General features: G+C 72.1%; 4 protein-coding genes across 4 annotated transcripts; 1 reads left to right on the top strand and 3 right to left on the bottom strand.

Annotated features, from left to right (window-relative positions):
• Positions 1-839: 839 nt before the first annotated feature.
• Positions 840-9,055, bottom strand: ADAM15 (ADAM metallopeptidase domain 15). Its single transcript, XM_075176069.1, has 24 exons — positions 8,959-9,055; positions 7,939-8,042; positions 7,183-7,259; positions 6,799-6,877; positions 6,616-6,692; positions 6,358-6,541; positions 6,222-6,284; positions 6,069-6,137; positions 5,785-5,954; positions 5,619-5,703; positions 5,400-5,548; positions 5,141-5,318; positions 4,877-4,969; positions 4,577-4,772; positions 4,395-4,503; positions 4,167-4,317; positions 4,017-4,094; positions 3,827-3,938; positions 3,595-3,733; positions 2,815-2,920; positions 2,285-2,353; positions 1,938-2,009; positions 1,647-1,768; positions 840-1,001 (listed from the first exon to the last, which is right to left on the bottom strand). The coding sequence occupies exons 1-24, from the start codon at positions 9,053-9,055 to the stop codon at positions 959-961; spliced, it is 2,622 nt and encodes an 873-aa protein (XP_075032170.1). The 3' UTR covers positions 840-958.
• Positions 9,056-10,203: 1,148 nt separating this feature from the next.
• DCST1 (DC-STAMP domain containing 1) lies at positions 10,204-13,910 on the bottom strand. Its single transcript, XM_075175928.1, has 16 exons — positions 13,832-13,910; positions 13,629-13,754; positions 13,477-13,551; positions 13,246-13,374; positions 13,026-13,165; positions 12,765-12,942; positions 12,461-12,604; positions 12,184-12,305; positions 11,955-12,112; positions 11,694-11,793; positions 11,503-11,598; positions 11,304-11,430; positions 11,046-11,162; positions 10,804-10,946; positions 10,574-10,687; positions 10,204-10,452 (listed from the first exon to the last, which is right to left on the bottom strand). The coding sequence occupies exons 1-16, from the start codon at positions 13,908-13,910 to the stop codon at positions 10,207-10,209; spliced, it is 2,094 nt and encodes a 697-aa protein (XP_075032029.1). The 3' UTR covers positions 10,204-10,206.
• A 30-nt stretch (positions 13,911-13,940) lies between these two features.
• Positions 13,941-17,967, top strand: DCST2 (DC-STAMP domain containing 2). The gene is made up of 14 exons (XM_075175927.1): positions 13,941-14,646; positions 14,776-14,877; positions 14,994-15,188; positions 15,295-15,360; positions 15,477-15,690; positions 15,782-15,939; positions 16,030-16,194; positions 16,310-16,477; positions 16,570-16,670; positions 16,757-16,887; positions 17,043-17,158; positions 17,255-17,348; positions 17,453-17,692; positions 17,788-17,967. Exons 1-14 carry the CDS (start codon positions 13,941-13,943, stop codon positions 17,885-17,887), a joined length of 2,556 nt encoding a protein of 851 aa, XP_075032028.1. The 3' UTR covers positions 17,888-17,967.
• Positions 17,968-19,696: 1,729 nt separating this feature from the next.
• Positions 19,697-22,196, bottom strand: ZBTB7B (zinc finger and BTB domain containing 7B). The gene is made up of 2 exons (XM_075175882.1): positions 21,074-22,196; positions 19,697-20,455 (listed from the first exon to the last, which is right to left on the bottom strand). The coding sequence occupies exons 1-2, from the start codon at positions 22,066-22,068 to the stop codon at positions 20,035-20,037; spliced, it is 1,416 nt and encodes a 471-aa protein (XP_075031983.1). The 5' UTR covers positions 22,069-22,196; the 3' UTR covers positions 19,697-20,034.
• Positions 22,197-22,998: the final 802 nt, after the last annotated feature.

The following is a 22,998-nucleotide window of genomic DNA, read 5'->3' as shown; positions in this document are numbered from 1 at the left end:
ACCCCGGAACCCACCAGCACCGCCCGGCACCGGAACCGGCACCCCGGAGCCATCTGGCATCACCGGGATCGGCACCGACCCGGCACCCGCCCCCATCCGGCACCCACCGGCACCGGTACCGTCACCCCGGCACCGATCCGGCACCGGCAGCCCCGCACCGACCGGTACCGCCCCGGTACCTCCGGGCATCGACCGGGACAGGCACAGCCCACTCGGCCCGGGCACCCGGGACCGGCAGCACCGGGTGCTCCCCGCGCCCACCCCCGCCGGGCAGCAGCACCCACGGGGCGCCGGTACCGGCACCGGCCAGGCGCAGCGGGACCCGGCGGGGGGACGTGGCTGGTCCGCGCCCACGTGGCGGCTCCTGCACACGCGTGTGTGCGTGCACACACAGTAGTTCCTGCACACGCGTGTGCCTACACACAGGGGGGAGCTCCTCTACACGCGTGTGTCCACGCACACGGGGCGGCTCCTGCACACGCGTGTGCAGGTGTGGTGGCTCTTGGACACGCGTGTGCCCGTGCCCACGGGGCAGCTCTTGCACCCACACGTGTCCGTGTGCACGGCTGCTCCTGCACACGCCCGTGTCCACGCACACGGGGCGGCTCCTGCACGTGCCCGTGCCCACGTGGCTCCGAGGGAGAACCCCGCCCCCCCCCCCCCGCTGCGCGCACAGTCCCCGCCAGGGGGCGGTCGCGACAGGGAGCCACTTCCTGCGCGGGGGGCGGCGCTTCCGGCGGGCGCCGCGGGTGCTGCCGGGAGCTGTAGTTCCGCCGGGCGGCGCGGCCTGCCCCGCCCCCCCAGCCCCGAGCCCCCCGGTCCGGCGGAGGCAGCGCGGAGGCAGCTCACAGCCCCTTTATTGGCGTCGGCGGCGGACAAGCGGGCGGTGAGGCCCCGCGGAGCCCCGGGGCGAGGCCTTCCCCACGGCTCCAGCGCTGCGGCGGTCCCGGCCCGGGGCTCAGGCCTCCCCTTGGGCGCCCGCGGGCGGCGGGGGAGCCGGCCTGGGGGAGAGAGGAGGGCGGTGACGGGGCCGGGGCCACAACATGGCACCTCGCACCGACCCCCTGCTGCCCACCTGCACCCTGCCCTGGCCCCCCACAGACCCCTCCCGGCCCCCTACACCCCCTGGCCCCCCCACAGCCCCCTGCTCTGGCACCCCATCCCTCCTGGCTCCCCCCTCTGCCCTCCCTACAGCCCCCCCACTCTAGCACCCCACAGCCCCCACTTGCACCCCACTCTGGCCCCCCACAGCCCCCCCATCCTGCCCCCCCCCCCCTTTAGCACCCCACTCTGGCTGCCACAGCCTCCCCCCCGGCCCCCCACAGCCCCCCCATCCTGCCCCCCCCCCCTTAGCACCCCACTCTGGCTGCCATAGCCCCCCCCCGGCCCCCCACAGCCCCCCCATCCTGCCCCCCCCCCCTTTAGCACCCCACTCTGGCCCCCCACAGCTCCCTCATCCTGGCTCCCCCCCCTTTAGCACCCCACTCTGGCCCCCCATAGCCCCCCCCATCCTGGCCCCCCCCCCTTTAGCACCCCACTCTGGCCCCCCATAGCCCCCCCCATCCTGGCCCCCCCTCCCCCCTTTAGCACCCCACTCTGGCCCCTCACAGCCCCCCACCCCCATCTTGCCCCCCCACCCCGCTCACCTGGAGGGAATCACCGTGACGTAGGGGTGACCGGGGGGTGTCTCACTGTGGGGGACCGAAGGCCCCGGGGGGTCCGAGGGCAGCGGCCGCTGAGGCGGGGGGGGCTTGGCCGGACCTGGGGGCTGCGGGGGGAATCGGGGTGTCAAAGCTCCGGCACGGGCCAACCCCCCCGATGGGCTCGGGGGGGGCCTAAAGCACCTCCCCTGCCCCAGGGGGGGGGCAGGGGGAGGCCCGACCCAGGCGCACGCCGTCCTGCCCCACACGCCGGTGCCGCCGCCGTGCCGCCGTTACCTGAGTGCCTGGCGCCACGGGGTCCGCGGGCAGCGGGCGTGTGGGGGGGGGCGGCCTGTCCGAGGGGGGGGCCTGGGCAGAGAGAGCAGGGACAGTGAGGCAGCTCGGGGACCGGTGGCCACAGGGCTGAGCCTGCCGCCGGGCAGGAGGTTGTTTTTGGGGAGGGGGGGGGGGGTCCAGGGCTCTCCCGTGGCGGGGTGCTGGCTCTGCCAGGCGGTGGGCACCGGGAGCCGTGCCGTGGAGAGGCGGCAGCCCGCAGGTCCCCGAGAGTGCGCAGCCAGGCATGCAGCAGTGGCCGGTGGCCAGGGAGGTGCTGCCCGGGACCCCCACCCCGGCCCGGGCGTTACCTTGGGAGGAGGGTCCGGCGGGAGAGGCCGGGAGGGCGGGTCGGGCCGGGCCGAGCCGAGGGCAGCCGGCTGCGGAGAGAGGGAGAGGGGGCAGGCGCGCCATGCAGCCCTGGAGCGGGGCAAGCCGTGCAGCATGCGGAGACCCCCCTCCCACCGCGAAGCAGAGACCCCCCCCCGCCATCAGCGGGCAGCTCTGGGGCTCAGCCCCGTGCCAGCAGCCCTGGCTTGGACGGCCGCCGCGGTCCCCGACCGGGCACTGATCCCGGAGAAGCGCAGCCGGCGCCGAGCGCGGCACAGGGCACCGGAGCTGCGCGGTCCGGGGCCGTGCCAGGCTGTTCCTGTCCCGGGGCACCGCAGAGTCGAACTGCACGGCCCCGGTGCGGAGGGATGCTCAGAGCTGGTACCCAGGGATGCTTCCTCGGCAACAACCAGACCGAACCCCGGTACCCACGGCAACCGCAGCGTGTTACCACGGCGACAGCATCACCCTCGCTAGCAGCCCCCTCCATCCCCAGCCCCCCAGCTCTCACCTTGCTGCTGTGCATGACCTGCAGCTCCGTGGCCTGACGCCACTGCGGGGGTCGGGGGCGCTCGGGGGGGCCCTGGCTGCCCGACCGGGGCTCCGGCTGCGAGATCCTGCAGGGAAGAGGCAGGATCAGGCCCTGCTCGTTCCGGGCGCTCAAAGGGGAGCCCGCACGGTGACCGAGCGACACCGACACCAGCAGAAGCCCAAGAGAAACGAACCCCTCGGCACCGGAAGATGCGACAACCCTGCACCCCGGGAGCTGCCCCACACCCCACGGGCACTGCCAGGGGAAGATCGCAGCACCGGAGGCCTTGCGAAGCAGGACGGCTCAGGGACAGCCCCACGCCCAGGCTCCGGCAGCGACGTTACCCGCTCCAGCCGTCTGGGGCTTCTGGACCCAGGAATCGCACCCGGGTCTCAGCGCTGTGGGGAGAAGAGTGGGGGGGCTCAGCCCGGGGGCTGGGGGGGGCACAGCGGGGGGGAGGGGAGGAACCGCGGTGACGTGGGGGGAGGATGCATGACAAGGTCTGCTACCTGCGCCGGGGGGACGCACACGCACGCACACACAGACTGTCACCTGCTCGGGGACAGGCGCATGCACACCGCTCGGTCAGCCGCCAACGGGATGCAAACACGCATGCACGTGCCCGCTTACCCACCACACGCGTGTGCGTGCCCACATGCAGGCAGGCAGCTCCGGTACCCGCCACGGCACACACAGAGGCGTACGTGCTGCGTACGTGCCACCCACGTGCCACCCCCGCCCGCCGCCGCCTCCAGTTACCTGTACTGGCAGGAGGTCCCCTTGCCCAGCTGGCAGAGATGCTTGTGCAGCCCGGCGCGGCGGGCGCAGCAGAGCCCCAGCGCCAGGGCCAGCCCCAGCAGCGCGCTCAGCAGCAGGGCGGTGGGAAGGGCGCTCCCCCCTGCGGAGAGCGGCACCGTCAGCCCCCACGCCGGCTCCGGCCGCACAAAGCCCCATTCTCCGCGCGGCGATGGCCGCCTGCCTCTGCCCTCACCTCGCTCCAGGGCGACGGGGCCGCTGTCCTGGCTGCCCCCCGCGCCGGGGCTCTCACAGGTTGGGGGGGCCCAGCCCCGCTCGCAGTGGCAGTGCCCGTGGTTGTTGCACACCTGAGTGGGTGACACCGAGCCTCAGCCCCCCCCGGCGGGTCCCTCCCTCCAGCACCCACCCCAGCCCCCTGCACTCACCCCGTGCCCGTGGCACTTGCTCTGGCACTGTCGGTCACCCAGCGCGGAGACATCCTGGCACCGGCGCTGGAGGCAAACCTGCCGGGGGACGGGGCGTCAGCACCGGGTGACCCCCCACCCCGGCCCCTTCCCCGCTGCCCTGGTGCTCACCTTCCCAGGGCCGCAGGCGGTGCCGGGCAGCACCATGGTCGCATCGCTCACGTCCTTGTCCCCGGGCAGGAGGGTCCCCTGGCAGGACCCTGCCGGTGTGCCCCCCTGGGTGGTGCCACGCTGGCACTGCAGCATCCCACAGCTGGCGTCCCTGCAGAGACAGAGGGGGTCAGGGGCAGGGGGAGGTGGCAAGGCGGGGGGGACAGTGAGGAGGGGGACGGCACTCACCGCTGGGCGCAGGCGACGTAGGAGCCGTTGGGGAGCTGCCCGCAGTGCCCGCGTTCGTCCCCTTTCGCGTTCAGGGAGGCCATGCAGGAGCTGGAGACGGGGCCGGCGCCTGCAGCGGGGGGGGGGCAGCGAGCCTCAGCACCCCCACCCGGCCCCCAGCCCCCAGCCCGGCCCCTCCGTACCTGGCCCCAGCAGCTGCTGGCACTGCCCCTCGTAGGTGGCGCAGGCGCCGCCATAGCAGACCGCCCGCCCGCCGGCGCAGGGCTGCCCGTCCTGCAGGAAGGCGTCGGGTGGGCAGCGCGGCGAGACCCCGTCGCAGAACTCGGGCAGGTCGCACTCGCCCAGGGGCTCCCGGCACGGGTGTCCGGCGCGGCGCAGCTGTGGGGGGGGGGGGGCACAGTCAGATGAGTGGGCACCCCCAGGAAACCCACCCCGGGGAGCAGCTGGAGTGCCAGCGCTGCCGGCTGCCTGTCCCCATGCACCTGGCAGTCCTGGCAGCAAGTGTCCCCTGTGGCGCACTCGGCCCCGGGCACCAGCTGGCAGGCGCTGCTGTTGCAGCAGGGATCGGTGCACTCCTGCCGGCAGAGGGGCTGCGGTGAGCGGGTGGCACCGGCATCCCCCCTGCCAGCCCCATGGCAGGGTCGGGACACGGCGCCCCTGGGCAAAGCCATGGCACGGGCAGCCCCGGGCTCAGGAGAAGGGGGGTGGCCGCAGGGGGGACCCCAGCCCGCCCAGAGCCCCCGTACCACGCTGAGGCCGCAGTCGCAGCCCTCGCCCGGCTCCAGGAAGCCGTTCCCGCAGTAGGGGCTCCCGGCCAGGCGCCGGGGCTCGGGGACGTTGGAAAGGCACCAGCCCTGTCCCCGCCGCAGGCTGCGCTCCAGGTCCTGCCGGCTGCAGTTGCTGAAGCTCAAGCCGGGCGTCAGCCTGCGGAGCCGGAGAGGGGCTGATGAGGTGGGGAGGGGGCTCGGCCCCGGCGCCCCCCGCAGCTCTGCCCGCTGCCCTCACCCCGTGGGTGATGCCATGATGCAGCCGCGGTCCTGCCGGAGGTTGCTGCAGTCGCAGAAGCGCCCGGCGCCGTCGTGGCGCATGCCCAGGTTGTGGCCCAGCTGATGGGCCACGGTGGAGGCCACGACGAGGACGCTGACCGAGTGGTCCTGCGGGACAGGGAGGGGGTCAGGGCGGGCAGGCAGTGGGGGGGACGGGGTGGGGACGGGGGGTACTCACCATGCTGACCCCCCCGGAGCGCGCAGGGGAACACATGGAGGCTTGAGCCGACATCCCCACTGAGACGTCGTCAAAGCGGGCACCCCTGGGGAGAGAGCGCAGGGGTTGGGGAGGGCTGCCTGTGCGCCCCGTCCCCCGTCCCTGTCCCGTCCCGTCCCCCACTCACGTGAGGAGCTGGGCGTTGTCGTGGGGCAGCCGGGGCAGCAGCTCCTCCCGGCGCCAGCGCAGGAACCGCTCCAGCGCAGTCCGGGCGCTGCTGCCCACCACGAACCTGTCGCCCTCGCTCCAGACCTCCACTGCCAGCAAGGCCACCCGCACTCCCAGCGGCTGGAAGAACTGGGGGGGCACAGGGGGGGTCAGAGACCACCGGCACCACAGCAGCGAGGGCACAGCCGAGCCGAGCACCGAGCTGGGACGGACGGTGCCCGACAGATCGCGGCGGCAACTCACCGCGTCCACCTGGTTGGCGATTTCCAGGGTGCGGGTGCGGACGCGTTGCAGGTTGGGGTAATTCTGGAACTGGGGGTGCAGGGAGGGGGTGTCAGGGGGCCCGGCGGGGGAGCAGGGCAGCCCCTGCGCCGGGGATGTCCGCCCAGCACTCACCGCAGCGTGGTCCACCACCATCACCAGCTCCACGAACCGCTGCTCCGCCACCGCTCGCTTGCCCTGGGGAGGAGAGGGGGTCAGGGTGTGGGCGAGGGGACCCTCTCCGGCGGGACAAGACCCACGGGTGGCCTACCCTCTGCGGCCAGGGGGGCTCCGTCTCCTCCGCCTCCACCCGAGGGGGGTCCAGGGGGCCCTGCCCGCAGGCCCGTGGCGCCAGCCGGACTTTCCGCGGCCGGTACGCGACGTGCCGCCCTGGAGGGCTGCCGGTGTCCGGCTCCAGTCCGTAGCTCCTGGTCTCCGACAGCCGGAGGTGGCCGCTGGGGAAGGGGAGAGGAGGCATCAGCGGCACGGTGGGAGCTGGGCTCAGGGACCGCTGGGGCCGGGGGCTCACCTGAGTCCAGCGCAGGCGCAGAGGCTGGCCCAGGAGCCGGTGAAGCCCCGCACCGTCCCCTGGTAGCAGCAGTGCTCCTGCAGCAGAGAGGGGGTCTCAGGTGCCAGCCCCATACTGGGGTCCCCCCAGGGCATGGGAATGGCTCGGGGACACCGCTGGGGACACGATGCGCCCAGGCCCTACCTGCTTGCTGGCCTCCTGCGTCACCCGCGTGCCGTTGGGCAGGTAGTAGAGCAGCGCCCCGGAGCCCAGCACCAGCTCCCTGCCAGAGGCACGTGTCACCCCGGCAGCAGGGACCCCCAGCTCACCCCACTGATGAACACAGGGACCCTGGTAGCTCCCACCCTACTGCGGGTGCACCTCGGATGGAGACAGGGTTCCTGGGACCCCGACCCCACGTGTACCATGGATGGAGAAGGGGACAAGGGACTCCCACTCCATGTGCACCACGGATGGAGCTGGAGCCCATGGGACCCCCGCCCTGCATGCACCATTCATGGATACAGGACCCTGGGGACCCCCATCCCACTCCCACCCCTGCTCTGCCCCAGCCAGCCACCGACTCACCAGTTTTGCTCCAGCTCCAGCACCAGCCGCGTCCCCTCCAGCTCCAGCAGGACCCGCAGCCGGGCAGGGAAGCCCCCCTGCCACAGGCAGCGGTTACAGGAAGACCCCCCCTGTCCCAGGGCACCCAACCCTGCGCCAAGCTGCGGGTCCCCTCCCATCCCCATGCACCCTCTGAAACGCTGTGACCCCCAGCGGGGTGTTGGCGGGGGGCCGGGGGACCCGCCTGGCCCTGGCGCGTGCCTGGAGGGAAGGGGCGGAAGGGATCCCCTGCCCGCCCCGGCCCCCGCCCTCGCGCCCCGCAGGAAGCGTCCCTCCCTCCCAGGCTCATTGTGCCGGGGAAGGGGGGGGTCGGACGGAGCCGGGCCCCCCCCGCCACCCCCTGCGCTTCCTGCCCGGTGTAGCGCGGCGGAAACGCCGGAGAGACTCCCAACGGCCGCGGGGCGGGTTGGGCCCTTCCGCCCCCGCTGGGAGGAGTGCCGGGCGCAGGGTGGGTGCCCCGACCCAGCAAGGTCCCTCCCGGCATCAGGAGAGGAGGGGAAGGGGGATTTGCTGGGGACCCCCTCTCCACTGCCCCTGGGGTGCCCAGAGGCTCTGGGTGCTCGTTCCGCCAGGGACCTGGGGCCAGGGGACCTGGATGCCGGGTTTCCTGCAGTGGGAAGGGGGCAGGGGGAGGTGGCGGGGTGCAGGCAGCCCCCACCCCACTGTCACAAGCCCCTACGTGGCGCGGGCACCCCAGGGACGCGGGTAGGGGCTCACCTGGGTCGCCTCTGCCAGGCTGAGCACCCGGTCGTCCCGCAGGACCCACGGGGTCACGTGCCAGGAGTGTCCCAATTCTGCATGGCGCTGCCGCGAGCTGTCACCTGCACAGGGCCCAGAGCCGCTCCGTCACAGCTTTGTCACCCATCACAGCCCGACCCCCCACAGTCACCCATGGTCACCCATCACATCCTGGCCACCCATCACACCACGGTCACCCGTGGTCACCCGTCACAGCCCAGTCACCCGTCACAGCCAGTCACCCGTCACAGCCCGGTCCCCACGGTCACCCGTCACAGCCCAGCCCCCCAGGGCCGGCTCAGGGGTTCGGGGTGGGGAGCAGGAACGGGGACTCCCACGCTCCCTCCAGCAGTTCCCGGGGTGTCCCCGGGCGAAGCCCCGAGCATCCCCCGGCCGCACTGCCCAGGGCACCGGCTCCCAGCTGAGCCTGGGGGACGCCTGGAGGAGACCCCCGCGGCGGGGGGCGGCAGGGGGACGGGGCGCGCACTCCCCCCCACCTCGGGATGGGCTTCCCGGGGTCCCCTGCCAGGCCTTGCGTCAGCCCCGGCCCAGCTGCCCAGTACAACCAGCTCAGGGACCGGGACAGGGCTGGAAGGCCCGGCCCGGCTGAGTCAGTGTCCCTCCCCCCCCGCAGGCCCCCCCTTCCTCCCGGCTCTCCAGGGGACCCCCGCCCTCCCGGCGCCCGGAGGATGCTGAGGGGGCGGGGGTCCCCCCGCAGACCCCGCTCCCCACGGCCCCGCCAGCTCGGGGAGCGCCGGTCCCCACGGCGCAGCCGGCTCCGCGGCTGGACCAAACCGCGGTCCCCGGGGGGCACCGAGCATCCCGCGGGGCTGCGACCCCCCGACCCCCGACGCCACGCACGGTCCCGTGTCCCCCGCGGCTGCTGCCGGTCCCCGAGGGTCCCCGCGCGACGCCCCGGAGGAGGCGAGGAGCGGACCCCCCACGGGCGGGGGAACACGGACCGACGGCCCCCCGCGGGATCCCCTCGTCCCCGCTCACCTGCGCCGCTCCCGTTGGCCCCGGTGCCGGCGGCGAGGAGCAGCCCCGCGGCGAGGAGGAGGAGCAGGAGGAGCAGCCGCACCGCCCGCGCCCCCATCGCCCTCCCGCAGCCCGAGCGGGGCTCGGCGGCCCCGGGCAGGCGGCTCCCGAGCTGACCCGCCGCGGCCGCCCCCGCCGGCGCTCCCGCCGCGCATGGCACCGCCACCGCCGCCGCCCGGCCCGGCCCGGCCCGGGAGGAGGAACTTCCTGCCGGGCCCCCGCCCGGCCCCGCCCGCCGCCCCGCCGCCGCTCCGCCGGCGACGCCCAGCCCGGCCGGCGCGGGGGGGGGGGGCCGCCTCGGGGGTGGCTCCGGGGCTCCGCGCAGCGGCGGCTTCGTGTGCGCTGGGAGGCGGCTGCCACTGCCCGGTGCGCTGCGACGGAGACCCCTTCACTGCTGCTGCGGAGCGGGACCCCCGCCTCTGCCATCCCGTGCTCCGGAGACCCCACCTTCACCACCCAGTACAGTGGAGACCCCCGCCTCCTCCATCCCATGCTCTGGAGACCCCCGCCTCCTCCATCCCGCCGGCAGAGACCCCCGCTTTCATCACCCAGTACAGTGGAGACCCCTGCTTTCACCATCCCATGCTCTGGAGACCCCCCCCTTCACCACTCTGTACAGCAGAGACCCCCACCTTCCCATCCTGTGTTCGGAGACCCCCGCCTTCAGCACCCAGTACAGTGGAGACCTCCACCTCCTCCATCCCGTGCTTCATTATCCCATACCTTCACCCCCACCTTCACCCCCTGTACAGCAGAGACCCCCACCTTCTCCATCCCGTGCTCCGGAGACCCCTGCCTTCATTATCCCATACAGTGGAGACCCCCACTCTCATTACGCCATACACCAGACACCCCTGCCTTCTCCATCCCGTGCAGCAGAGACCCCCATCTTCATCACCCTTGCGCTGGAGACCCCCACCTTCACCACCCCGTACAGCAGAGACCTCCGCCTTCACTCCCTTATGCATCGGAGACCCCCACCTCCATCACCCCGTACTCTGGAGACCCCCACCTTCCCCAACCCATACACCAGAGACCCCTGCATTCACCACCCCACACACAGAAGACCCCCCACCTTCATCACCCTTACACCCCCTTTCACCACTCCGTACACCAGAGACCCCCACCCCCGCAGATGCCCCCCACAGACCCCACTTCACGCTGCGCACGGGGGGGGGGGGGGGTCGCAACCTTTATTGCCGGGCGCCCTCAGGCCGCGTACCCCGTGTCCTCCTCGCTGCTGTCCTGGGAGAGGCCGTAGTCCCCGGGGGTGCAGGCGAGGCACGCGCCCCCCGCCTCCCTCCAGCACGGCCCGCAGTACAGGGCGCCGCAGGTGGGCGCGGGGCAGACCCGGTCCCGGGGGGTCTCGGGTGCCCCGCACACCGTGCAGCTCCGGCGTATCCAGCGGCGCAGGCGCGGCCAGCGCCGGCAGCACCACTCCAGCAGCGATGTCCCCTGCAGCGGGGACGGAGCCATGTGAGATTCGGGGAAACAGACCTGGGATCGGGGGACAGTGAAGCCCTCCCCCACCGGCACCCCGGTGCGGTCCCAGCCCCGCGTCCCCGTCCCCGCTCACCAGTCCCGGGTGCTGCCGTGCCCGCTGGGCGATGCGCTTCCGCTGTCGGCGGACGAAGCTCTGCCGCTGCTGCAGCAGCTTGTTGTAGAGGTAGAGCACGCGGCTCTTCTCCCGCTGCACCGGTGAAGACCGTGAGGGGTAGCCAGATGCACCAGCCCACCCCAAAAAATGCCCCCCGGGTCAGACTGGGCTATGCCGGACCCTCGGCCGGTCCCGGGGCTGCCGCTCACCTTGGGGAAGTAGAAGGCAGCGATGGTGCGGCGCAGGCGGAAGGTGTAGACCTGGGCCAGGCAGAGCAGCGCCAGCACGGCCAGGGGCAGGCAGCTGCCCACGTACTGCTGCCTCGTCATGCCCCGGGGCTGCGGCAGGCAGGCTGGGGACAAAATGGCAGCGCTGAGCTCCTTCTCGCAGGCAGGGGCGGTCAAGCCATGGAGCTGGCGGGGGGTTGTCCCATCCGCTTGAGGGGACTCACCGAAGTTGGACGTCTCCAGTCGGGTGTCAGAGGAGGTGTTGAGGGCCCCGATGGTGCTCCGCAGGAGCCGAGCCATCAGGGACGTGCCCGTCACCTGCACGACCAAGTGGTGGCTGCCTGCGGGATGGGAGCACGTGGAAGGGGAGCTGTGGGGCTGGGGGGGCGGGTGGAGGGTGGAGGGGGACCCTTGCATTGCTGGTGGGGCCATGGGGCTGGGGGCTGCCCCCCCCCCCCGGTGCCGTGGGGCTGGGGGCTCACTGTGGAAGGAGTACTGCACGAAGGAGTGCTGCTGGATGATGCTGAGCATGGTGAAGAGCACGTGGTCCAGGCCGCAGGCGAGGAGGAGGAGGAGCAGGGGTGGGATGCACTCCAGTAGCTCCAGCACCTGCAGGAAGCGGGGTCTACCACAGCCTGGCCCCCAGCCCCGGCCCCCCAGCCCCCCCCGCCAGCCCCTCACCGTGCTCTGCAGCTCGGGCGGCTGCATGGCCGGGCGGCACGGGAAGATGACGGCCGAGACCTCTGCCCGGTGCAGGGGCAGCAGCGTCCGCTTGTGCTGGGAGAGGGGGAGCAGGGCGGCTCAGCGCAGCCCCCCAGGACCCCCCGCTGGGGGTGGGGGGGGGCCGCCCTCCACCCCTTCTCCCCCCTCACCTGCTTTCTGCGACGGGCATCGATTTGGCGGAAGTAGGTGGTGATGTAGAGGTTGTCGAAGGAGATGTCCTGGCAGTACCGCTTGGTGTAGGAGAAAGCCCTGGCAAGAGGGGGGGGTCCAGGGGGGGCGAGGGACCGGCTGCAGCCCCCCAGGACCCCCCTCTTGTCTTCATATCCCCCCAGCCCTCCTGCTAAAGGAGGCCCCCACCCCTCCGTGCCCTGTGGCTGCCCTCTCCCCCCCCCTCCCATCCCGGGGCTCACGAGATGAAGACGAGGAGGAAGGTCCAGGAGAGCAGCAGGCGGAAGAAGGAGACGGCCTGGCCCAGGTGGGCGCCATGCTGCCGCAGCTGGGAGGTCACCTCCTCCATCAGCTGCTCCGCCGAGACGTTGATGCCCTGCAGCATCTCGCGATGCTCCTCCTGCGGTGGAGGGGCCGTGGGGCTGGGCAGGATCCAGCACCCGGTCCTGGGCGGAGGGGACGGGCACCCACCTGGATGACGACGCTGGCAGTGAATTCCTGGCTGAGGTTGCTGACGGATTTGTTCACCATGTCGTACATCTGCCCGAAGTTGCCCTCCACGGGGATCTTGTCCTGGCACCAGCTGCGTATGACTGCGGGGACGGAGCGGGGACGGTGCCGGCAGAGCTGGGACCCCCAGGTACCGCCCCGGCACAGGCTGCGGCTGCCATCCCGGGGGCTGCAGGGGGCAGAACTGGAGCTGCCCCACCAAGGGAGGACAGGGCGGGGGGTCCCACACGTCACCCACCCCTGACAATGTTGCAGAGGAACGTGGACTTCATGGGCAGGCAGAGGAGGTGGCTGATGAGGGGCACGACCACTTGCTCCATGCAAGCCTTGTGCTTGGCATTGAACCAGTCCCGGCAGCGCTGCATGCCCAGCTCGATCACATCTGGGGGGCAGGAACCCTCAGCTGCCCACGCACCCCCAGCCCCACTGGCCCGGCCACTATCCGGGGTGCCCTGCGAGGCCGGCACGGGGGGGCTGCGGCAGCCCCATCCCCTGGCCGGCAGCTGCCTGCACGCTGCCAGCGTCCTGCCCGCCCCGCTCACAAGTGCAGCGCAGTCTGGTCTTCTTCTCGTACAGCTGCTGGGTGCTGGGTGCCGGCCGCGAGCCCGGGTGCTGTTGCTGCTGCAGGTCGTACCCCGCCTCGCTGGCCACCTCCTCGTTCAGCCCCACGAAGGCGCGCGAGATGTTCTGCATCTCGGTGTTCAGCGTCCGCCCGCTCCGCTGCCGGGGAAGGGGACGCACACAGGCTCGGTCCCGCTCCCCCGCCCCGGCCCCCCGCCGCCCACCCCGGCCCCCCGCCTCACCGCCATGTCCTCCATCACCATGCGCATGGGGGTCACCGACACCCGCCAGAGCTGGCGGCTGTGGTTGACCTGCAGCTCCGCCACGCAGCCCAGCGAGCGCGTCACCTCCTCCAGGTTGTGCCAGACGTTGGCCACGGGCCCTGGCGCCGGCAGGGGTGGCTCAGACCCTGTCAGCCCTCGGGACCCCGCCGGGGGGGACGGGGACGCGGCGGGACCCTACCGTTGTAGATGGCGGCGAGGACGAAGGAGAGAACGTAGACCCGACCCTCCTTGCCCAGGAATTTGGGGGCCACGAGCAGGCTGGCACAGCGAAAGTGGGGGGACGTGGCCCAGCCCAAGGCAGTCACCCCTGCGGGGAGGGGAGAGCTGTCCCCACGCTCCCACAGAGACCCCCCCCCTGGGGCTCCCGATGGCCCCCGTCACCCCAGTCCCCTCCCAGCCCCATCCTCACCCGTCAGCCCGCAGGAGAGCTGCACCTTGCGCGTCTCCGTGAGGTTCATGGGGACGATGAGGAGCTGGCTGAGCCCTGAAACACCCGCGAACGTGCCCTGAGCCCCCGGTGCCACCGGCCCCCCGCCGTGCCCGGCACCGAGGCACACTCACCGAAGCCGAGGAGGGTCCCGAGGCCGGCACCCAGGAAGAACTTGCTGCTGCGATACTGGTCTGGCCGGCTCCAGAGGAACCGGCTGCACGGGGCGGGCAGCAGCGAGACCACCGCTCGCTTCAGGGCTGGGTGGGGAGGGAGACGTCAGCCCTGCCCTCTCCCACTGCCCACGGGCCGGGAGTGGGGTGGGAGGGGATCTCACTCGTGTTGGGTGGTTTCTGCCTCCTGCGTGCCTCTGTCCCAGCCCAGCGCTCTCGCCCAGGGGCCACCAGTAGCTCCATGGCTCTGTGCCTGGTCCTGGCGACGGCAGGATGCTTCCCCGGAACCGGCGCATTGTGAGCCGCCCATTCCGCCTGCCGTATCCCCGTGCCCGGAGCTTGAGGGAACACCAGGAGCCTGGCAGAGCCCAACCCAGCATGGGGCTGGTCTCGTGGCTGGGCAGAGCCCTGCAAGGGCTGAGGGGCCGGGGGAAGACCCCGGCACCACGGTCTGGGGGCAGGCGACCGCGGCGGATGCGTCGGCCGGAGGAGGCGAGCGAGGCGCGGGAATTGGCCCGCAGCGCTGGCGGTTTCGCGCTGGGCATGGCCCTGGCCAGTCTGTACGGGGTTCTGGTGCTGCTGGCGCAGGGCCACAACGTCTGGTACTGCCTGGTCACCACCACCAGCCTGGGCGCGGGGCTGGGGCTGGGCATGGCTTTCTCCGTCAAGGTGCGGGCCACCGTGCTGCTGTCGCTGCCCCACATCTTCACCAGTAAGCAGCTCTCGGTGCTGCCGCCTGGAACCTGGGGCGTGTTGGGGGGGGGGTACTGGGTGCCTGCTGAGCCCCAGGACCCCCCTGTCCCCACAGAGGAGGGGAAGATGCTGATGCTGCTGCTGGCGCTGGGCATGGCCGTGCAGGGCCCCTGCACCAACATCCTGCGCAACTTCTCCCAGGCCGCCGAATCGCTGTCGTGCGGGGCCGAGCTCGCCCTCAACCAGACGGCCGAGCGGCTGCAACGCGCCCAGGAGCCGCTGCTGAGTGAGAAGAGGGACCAGGGGGATGTGGTGGGATGGGAGGGTCCCTTCCCGGGGGAGCCCCAGCAGCGCTAGCCAGCCCTGGGCTGCCCTCGCCCCTCGGGGTATGGTCAGGGGTCCCCCCTCTCCGCAGACGTGTTGGCCAAAATCAAGGACATCGCCCAGAAAGCCAAGGTGGTGGGTGACCACGTCCGCAAGTTCTTCTGCTCCATCATGGACTCCGTCAGCCACATCGGTGAGCGGGGGTCCCCGAGGGTCTCCCCGGCTCCAGCACCCCCCTATCCTGCTTTCGGTCTGGCCCTGTCCCCATCCCCCGCAGCTCGGCCCCCAACGCCCGCTCCTTGCCCGCAGCCCGAGCCCTGCACAACGTCTGGCTGTGGTTGGCGAACATAGGCAGGGTCTGCAACCGGGAGCTGGACACGCCGTACCACCGCTGCCTGCGCCTCTTCGACGAGGCCAAGGACAGCTGCGAGCGCGCCATTCCCTTCCTCTTCTTCCTCTGCTACATCATCATCCTCTTCAGGCCCTTGTGCGGTCTGGCCAACTGTGCGTAGGTCCCTGCCCCTCTGCGTGGGGGGGTGGGGTGGGTGATAGGGTGCAGCCCTGCCCACCGCGGGGACCCCACCCTGGCAGAGACCCCCCCTCTCCGCAGTGGCCCTCCTTTTCTGCATCATCCCGCAGTACATCCAGTCCTTCCTCAAGAGGAATGTCGCAGTCCGTGAGTATCCCGGTGCCGCGGGGGTGTTGGGGGTCCCTCTCTGCCCCCCCCCCCCGCCCCCTCCCGGCTCTCGCCCTGACCCCCAGCACCGCGCGGTCCCTTGTCACCCCCCGCAGCCCTCACGGATGCTCTGGACCGCGTCCGCCGGGAGTTCGAGTTCAACATCTCGGCCACGCACCGCTTTGACATCAACCTCAACGCCAGCAAGAGCCTGGGGGAGGTGGCCCTGGACATCATGGAGGGGGTGCGCCTGCGCCTGGAGCCCACCCGCCGGGTCCTGGGGCTCTTCATGCACGTCTCCTTCTGCGCCATCCTCTACATGTACCTCCAGTGAGTGGGCTGGGATCCCGCTCCGGTCCCCCTGTGGGGACAGGGACCCAGTGTGCCGGTGCCCAGCATCCCCCCCCCCCCGTGTCCCCAGGGCGTTGCGGTACCGTCACCGGTACCTGCGGGATGACACCTTTGATAACGTTTACATCACGCGGCGCTTCGTGGAGCTGGACCTGTGGCGGGCGGAGCAGGGCAAACCCACCGTGCTGCCCCTGACGGCCTGGGAGAGAGGCCGCTACATCCCCCCAGGTCAGCCCCGTGCCCGGGGGGGGCATCCCCCAGGCGAGCTGGGGGGGTCCCGGCACGGCACGGCCTCACGGTGCTTTCGTGCCCGCCCAGCCGGGCTGTGGTTGTCGCGGCAGGAGCGGCGTCGGTACGGGCTGCAGCTGGTGGGGGTCCTGCGCCACGTGCTGTTGGGGCTCAGCATCATCCTGGCTGACTACAGCCTCTTCTGGCTGCTCGACCTGGTCCGGCATCAGCTGCAGGGGGAGGTCGTCGCCAGGGGTGAGTAGCACCCAACCGTGCCGGAGCAGCACCCTTGGGTGCTTTGCTGGCTGGGGGCCAGGGCTTTGGGGCAGCAGGTACCCCGTTCCCCGGGACTAAGCCGCTCACCCCGCAGCGCCGGAGGTGCTGGGTGTCAGCGTCAACGGAACGGGCTACAGCAGCGAGATCTTCCAGGACTTGGTCTCTGCCTTCGACGCGCTGCAGCAGGGCAACATCTCGGTGCTCTCCCAGCGCTGCCTCCTCCAGCCCGTGGAGCCCGACTACAGCACCTACCTCAGCATGGGTGACCAGGGGTGCTGCACCCTCAGCGTGCTAGGTGGGTGGGTGGGGTACAGGATGGGGTCACCCCTGAGTGCTTCATCCTCTTTCCACCAGGACTCCTGTACGGCATCTGCCTCTTCATCGCCGTCTTCGGTAGCCACGTGGCACGCCTGCGCCGGGTGGTGTGTGCCGCCTACTACCCGTACCGCGAGCAGGTGAGAAACCCCCACGTCACCACCACCAGCACCTCCCCGCTCCCCCTTGGCAGCCGCCTGCCTTCACCCCATCCCCGCCATGCCAGGAGCGCACGACCTTCCTCCACAGCACCATCCTGGCACGACGAGCAGGGTTGGCACGTGCCCTGCGTCAAGCCGTCACGCAGCGCACGGCCGATGCCGGGCAAGGCAACCTGCTCCTCTTCCTCACCTCCAGGTAAGCTTCCCTGGGGGGGGATGCATCCATAAATACCTTGCTGGGCATCGCAAAAGGGCAATGCCATCCCCGGGGGTCCGCGGCAAGGGCTTTGCCCTTGCCGCGGACCCCCGGGGATGGCATTGCCCCATGGAGCATCAGCTCCCTGCCTGCAGGCTGCCTGCCTTTGCCCGCCTGGCACGGCTCTTGGGCATCCAGCAGAAACGCTGCCTGGCCTGCGGGATGGCAGAGCAGCCGGACTTCATTGCGTGCATCACGCCCGGTTGCAAAGGTAGGAACCCCCCCCCCCCCCGCCTCGACTGGGGACACCCCTCTGCCCCCCCCCCCCAAAATCTCCCACCGCTCTCACAGCCCCCGTTTCCCCCAGGGCTGTATTGCAGCGAGTGCCACCAAACCCTGAGCAACGTCTGCTCTGTCTGCATGGGTCCCCTGAGCTACCGGGACACCGGGGACGAGGAGATGTGAGCAAGGGGGTGCAGGGAGCCCATCGGAACCCGGGGGGGGGGGGGCTGCAGCGGGTGAGGGGGGGGCTGCAACCCCCACCCCCCCTGCCCCATCCCTGCAGGGACTCCAGCGACGAAGAGACGGTGGGGCTGTGGCTGGGTGCTGTGCGGGTGCTGCGGGGACAGGAGCAAGGGCGGCTGCTGCGGCAGCGCATCCGGGAGGTGGCAGAGGGCCGGGGGGACAGCCGGCGGTTGCCCCCCGAGCTGGCAGCCCGGCTGCGAGCCCAGTTGAAGGAAGAGGCGAGCGGGGAGAGCGATGGGGGCGGCAGCGGGATGGACAGCGAGGACAGCTCGCTCTCCAGGTGAGGGCTGGCGATGGGGGTGGTGATGTCCCTGGCACCCCCTGGCACTGGGGGTGCCAGTCCCTGACACCGCTCTCCCCCCCCGCCGCCCCCAGCCTGGATTTCGGCTACCAGGAGCAGCCCGAGAGCAGCGGCAGCGAGCTGGAGGAGGTGGTGGCCCTGCGGCCGCCCAGCAGCAAGGGCAGGGCCCGGTGACGGCAGGACGGTGCCACGCGGCGGCGAGGACACGGGGCCAGGCTCCAGGGACGTGGCTGGAGCCCGAGCAGCGCGGTGGAAGCCGGGAACCGCCGGGGCGGGTGGGGAGGGGCTGGTGAATAAAGCACCGGTCCTCGAGGTGCCAGCGTCCCGGTGCCCTGAGCTGGCGTCTGGCACCTCATGGTGGTCCTGACCTTGTGGTGCCCCCAGCCCCGTGCTGCCCCCGGCACCATCCCTGCAATGCCCCCAGCCCCACGGTGCCCCCAGCCCCGTGGTGCCCCCAGCCCTATTCTCAAGGTGCCCCCAGCTCCATTGTGCCCCCAGCCCCTCAGTGCCCCCAGCCCTGTCCCTGTCCCCACAGTGCCCCCAGCCCCTTGATGTCCCTGTCCCCAGCCCCATGGTGCCCCCAGCCCCTCGATGTCCCCGTCCCCAGCCCCATGTACCCCCATCTCCATCCCCATGGTGCCCCCAGCCCTGTCCCTGTCCCCACAGTGCCCCCAGCCCCCTGATGTCCCTATCCCCAGCCCCACAGTGCCCCCAGCCCCTCGATGTCCCCATCCCCATCCCCGTGGTGCCCCCCAGCCCCTCGATGTCCCTATCCCCAGCCCTGCGTATCCCCATCTCCATCCCCATGGTGCCCCCAGCCCTGTCCCTGTCCCCACAGTGCCCCCAGCCCCTCGATGCCCCCGCCCCCATCCCCGCGGTGCCCCCAGCCCCGTGGTGCCCCAGCCCCAGCCCGTGGTGCCCCCCAGCCCCTCGATGTCCCCATCCCCGTGGTGCCCCCCAGCCCCTCGATGTCCCTGTCCCCCGCCCTGCGGTGCCCCCATCTCCATCCCCATGGTGCCCCCAGCCCTGTCCCTGTCCCCACAGTGCCCCCAGCCCCTCGATGCCCCCGTCCCCGGCCCGGCGGTGCCCCCAGCCCCGCTCACTGCCCCAGGCCTGAGCAGAGCTGCTCCGAGGAGGGGGCGCAGGGCGGACAGAAAGTCGGGCGCGGGGGGGGGTCCCTGCTTCTCCGTTTATTACCAAGCAGCCTTCGTTTAAAAAAACAAACACAAACAGACAGACAGACAGACAGAGGCGACCCGGCGGGACGGGGGGCGGCCGCCCGCCGATTATTCGTTTGGTTCCTGACACCAGAGAGGTTCAAGTAGCCGAAAATTTCAAGTTCACCATAAGGCACTTTAAAGCCATGACGGGAGCCGAGCCCCTCGTCCCCATCACCCCTCCCGGCACCCCATGGCAAGGGACAGACGCGCGGGGGCCGGGCAGCGCTGGCGGGCAGCAGCGGAGGGGGTCGGGGAAGGGGGGGGGGGGGAATATATTACATCATCTTTTTAAATATAGATAAACTCTTATTTTAGGCAAATAGTGCCGGTCCCCTGCCCCCCCGGAGGGGCTGCGCCCTAGGGCGGGGGGGACATGTGCAAAGGGCAGAGGGGTGACCGCTGGGGCCCGGCCACCCCTGGGGGGGAGGGAAGGGGGGGGGGGTCCCACAGGGCCGGGGTGGTTTTGGGAAGGGGTCGGGTGGGGGCCGGGGCTGCCCCGCACCCGGGTGGGCTCACCCGAATAGTGCAACCAAGAGAAAGCAGCCGGGAGTGCAGGGGCGAGGGGGGCTCGCCGGGGAGGGGCTGCTCGGGACGGGGAGAGGTTTGGGGGGGGGGGGGGGGACGTCAAGCTATGTACAGCGCGGGGCGGCCCCCCGCCCCCCCCCCCCCGCCAACCGGGGAGAGCGCGGGGCGGGGCCGCCAGGGGGCGCCCTGGCGGCCCCGCCCCGCGCTCTCCCCGGTTGGCGGGGGGGGGGGGGAAGGGGGGCGGCTCGGTCCGTGGGCGCCCCCGCCCGGTCCCGGCCCCGCTGTGGGGGGAGGGCGCATCCACGGAAGGGTTTTTTGAGAGGCGGGGGGACACCCCGGTCCTGCTCTCCCCCCCACCCCCCCGCCGGGGCTCCGCCGCCCGGGCACGGCGACGGGGGGGCCCGGGCACGGCGGGGGGGGCGGCAGGGACCCCCCCACCCCATTGTGCAAATCGGCCAGGGGGGAATTTCCCCCTTTGCATAACTGGGAACGAACCGTGACGGGAAAAACGGGAACAGAAACCCCGGTGGGCACGGCACGGCTCGGCACGGCACGGCACCCGCTGTCGCAGCGGCCCTATGCCGTCTCCACCGGCACGGCACCATCCGGCTGCGACCCTTCCTCGCCCTCCGGCTCCTCTTCCTCCTCCTCGGGCCGTCCTGGACCCCAGTAGCGGGCGATGGAGAGGCGCAGCCCCTCCAGCCGCCCGTTGGAGAGGTCAAGGCCGGGGGGTCCGGCGGGCGGCGGGGGCGGCTCGTCGCGACGGCGGCGGCGGGTCCGCACCTCCAGGCAGTTCTGGCCCTTGAGGTGCCGCTGGAGGTGGTCGTCCTTGGCGAAGGCCTTGTGGCAGAGGTAGCACTCGTAGGGCCGGGCGCCCGTGTGCAGGTGCATGTGGTTCTTCAGGTCGTAGCTGTGCAGGAAGCGGGCGCTGCAGTGCTGGCAGGAGTAAGGTCGCTCGCCCGTGTGCTTGCGCATGTGGATCTTCAGCTTGTCGTTCCTGGAAGGGGGGGGGACGACAGGCAGACGTCGGCACGGGGCAGCCGGTATCCCCAGCGAAGCGGCCACCTGGCTGCAGCAGGCAGGGGGATGGTGCCGGCAGCCCCGCGGCAGGGATGCTCTGCAGGGCACGGGGGTCTGGGTGCTCTGGCGGGGCAGGGGACCACGTCCCAGCTGCCTGGCTGGGGCGCGCGGGGACCGCTGCGGCACTGGCGGGGCTGGGAAATGGGTCCCCGTGTTGTACCACACCAGGGATGCGGCCAGGTGCCGGCAGTGGAGGTGTTGCCGGGGATGCTGCCGGGTACTGTGGGTGGCAGGCAGGGAGGGTGGGTCCGGCAGCACTTATGGGGTGCAGAAGAGCCCACGGACCCGCACTGAACCATGGTGGGGATGTGGCCAGGCTCCGGCAGGGCTGGCAGGAGAGACGTTGCCGGGGTTGCTGACGGGTACCCCGGGTAGCAGGCGGGGAGGGTCAGCCCAGCAGCACCCATGGGGTGCAGAAAAGCCTGTGCCGTGCCGGGGGATGCGGTCAGGCACCGGCAGGGCTGGCAGGGGAGGTGCCATGGGGGATGCCGTCAGGTACCCGTCAGGCAGGGAGGCTCCGTCCGGCAGCACTCACCGTGTGAAGCGGACCCCGCAGACCTGGCAGGCGAAGGGCTTCTCGCCCGTGTGCGTGCGCATGTGGCGGGGCAGCTTGCCGGCGCCGTGGATGACCTTGTGGCAGACGGGGCACTCCTGGGGCATCTGCGAGCGGCGCTTGCGTACCAGCTTGTCGGGCGTATCCAGCCCGGGCGCCAGCGACTCGTGGTGCAGCGAGCTCAGGTACGCCATCAGGTCGGGGTCAATGGGGTCCTCGTCGGAGGCGGCCTCCTCGGGGGACAGGGGGGGCTGGTAGGGGAAGGGGAAGGGGTGCGGGGGCAGCTCCTCCTCCTCGGGCAGCTCGAAGCTCTCGTAGGGCAGGGGCAGCCCCTCGGGCAGGGGGGGCGAGGGCGGCTGGGGGGGGGGCGGGGGGCTGCCGCAGCCCTCGGCCTCAGCGGGCGGCTCCTCGGCGTGGTTGTTGAGCCGGGCGCCGCAGGTTTGCAGGAACTTGCGGGTCTTCTTGCTGCGGCGGGCGGCGGGGCGGGGGGGCGGCGGGGCCGGCGCTTCACCCTCGGGGAGGGTGGCGAAAGCCTCCAGGTAGCGGCGGGCGCGCTCGCAGTCGCTGTCATCGGGGCCGGGCGCCTCCATCCCGCTGCCCTGCAAGATCTCCACGCAGGCTGCGATCACGCAGGGGATCTCCAGCAGCCGGGCGGCGCGCAGCACCTCACCCATGTTGGCGCTGCTGATGGTGAGCGTGGCCGTGTAGGCGAACTCCAGGAGCGCGCCCAGCGCCTCCGGCCCCACGAAGTCCAGCTCGCAAACCTCCTGTCCCGGCCCCGGTCCGGCAAAGAGCTTCTTGAAGTAGCGGCTGGAGGCGGCCAGGACGGCGCGGTGGGTGCGGTACTCCAGCCCCTGCGTCTTGATGGTGACGTCGCAGAGCAGCCCCAGTTGCCGCTGCTCATTCAGGCAGCTCAGCAGCTCGCTGCTGTGTTCGGGGAAGGGGATGCCGATGAGGTCGTCCTCCGGGCTGGCCATCGTCCTCACCTGTGGGAAGGACGGGGACGCTCGCCGACCGGCACGGGAACCAGCCGAAAGACGGCGCTCGGATGAAACGCCGCGGCTGAAGCATCAGCTCTGCCGCGAAGCCGGGGTGCGAGGAAACCTCCATCACACGGGGCTCGGTGGCGGTGGCACCAGGGACCAGGGTTTCGGTGGGACACCGAACCGGGGCAGGTTGGGGACCCGGGGGCTGCCCTCACCCCCCCCACCCCCCCACATTGAGGTTGGTGGGTGGCAGGCCCCCCGCCGCAGCCCCCCGCGCTTCCTCCGCCGCCAGCGCCCGGCCGCCCGCGCCGCCCCCCGCGCCACCACAGCAAAGGGGGAAATCTCAGCGCGGCGCCTTTGAACGGCGCCGAGGTGCGGCGCTTCCTGCGCCAGCCCACCCACCCCCCCGGCCCCCCGGCCTCCCGGCACGGCCGGGTGCAGCCGCCGGCTCCCGGCAGCCCCGTCCTGGGAACGCGGGCCTCGCCGGCGGCGGGCATGGGTGGGCGGGCGAGTGCCGGGAAGAGGGCCCCGAGGGCCGGGGGCCGCCCCGCGGAGCCCAGCCGGGCTGGGAACGGGGGCCATGCTTCCTGCCACCGCAGATTAGGATCAGCACCCGCGCCGCCGGTTCCTGCCCCCGCTCCCGGTGGGGGCCCAGCCCCCTCCCTCCCCCTTTGCCCCAGCCCGGGGCCGCTCCTCGCCCAGCCAAGCCCTGCCTGAGCGAGCCGGGCCTTTCCCACGCTGCGGCTGGCAGGGCTTGGCCTCAGCCGTAAAGCCGGCACTGCCGGCACTGGCACCCATGGTGCTGCACTGGGGACCCGTGCGTCCCCATGGAGCCGGCGCAGGCGGGCGATGGAGCCTGTGGGAAGAGGGAGCCCGCTGCCCTCTCGAGCCGCAGGCAGGGTACGGGCAACAGCGGCAGCT

The sequence above is a fragment of the Calonectris borealis genome, chromosome 29 (assembly GCF_964195595.1).
Source record: "Calonectris borealis chromosome 29, bCalBor7.hap1.2, whole genome shotgun sequence".
Classification (NCBI taxonomy): Eukaryota; Metazoa; Chordata; class Aves; order Procellariiformes; family Procellariidae; genus Calonectris; species Calonectris borealis.
Note: the sequence above shows the minus strand (reverse complement) of the source record. Positions and strands in the feature narration are given on the sequence as shown.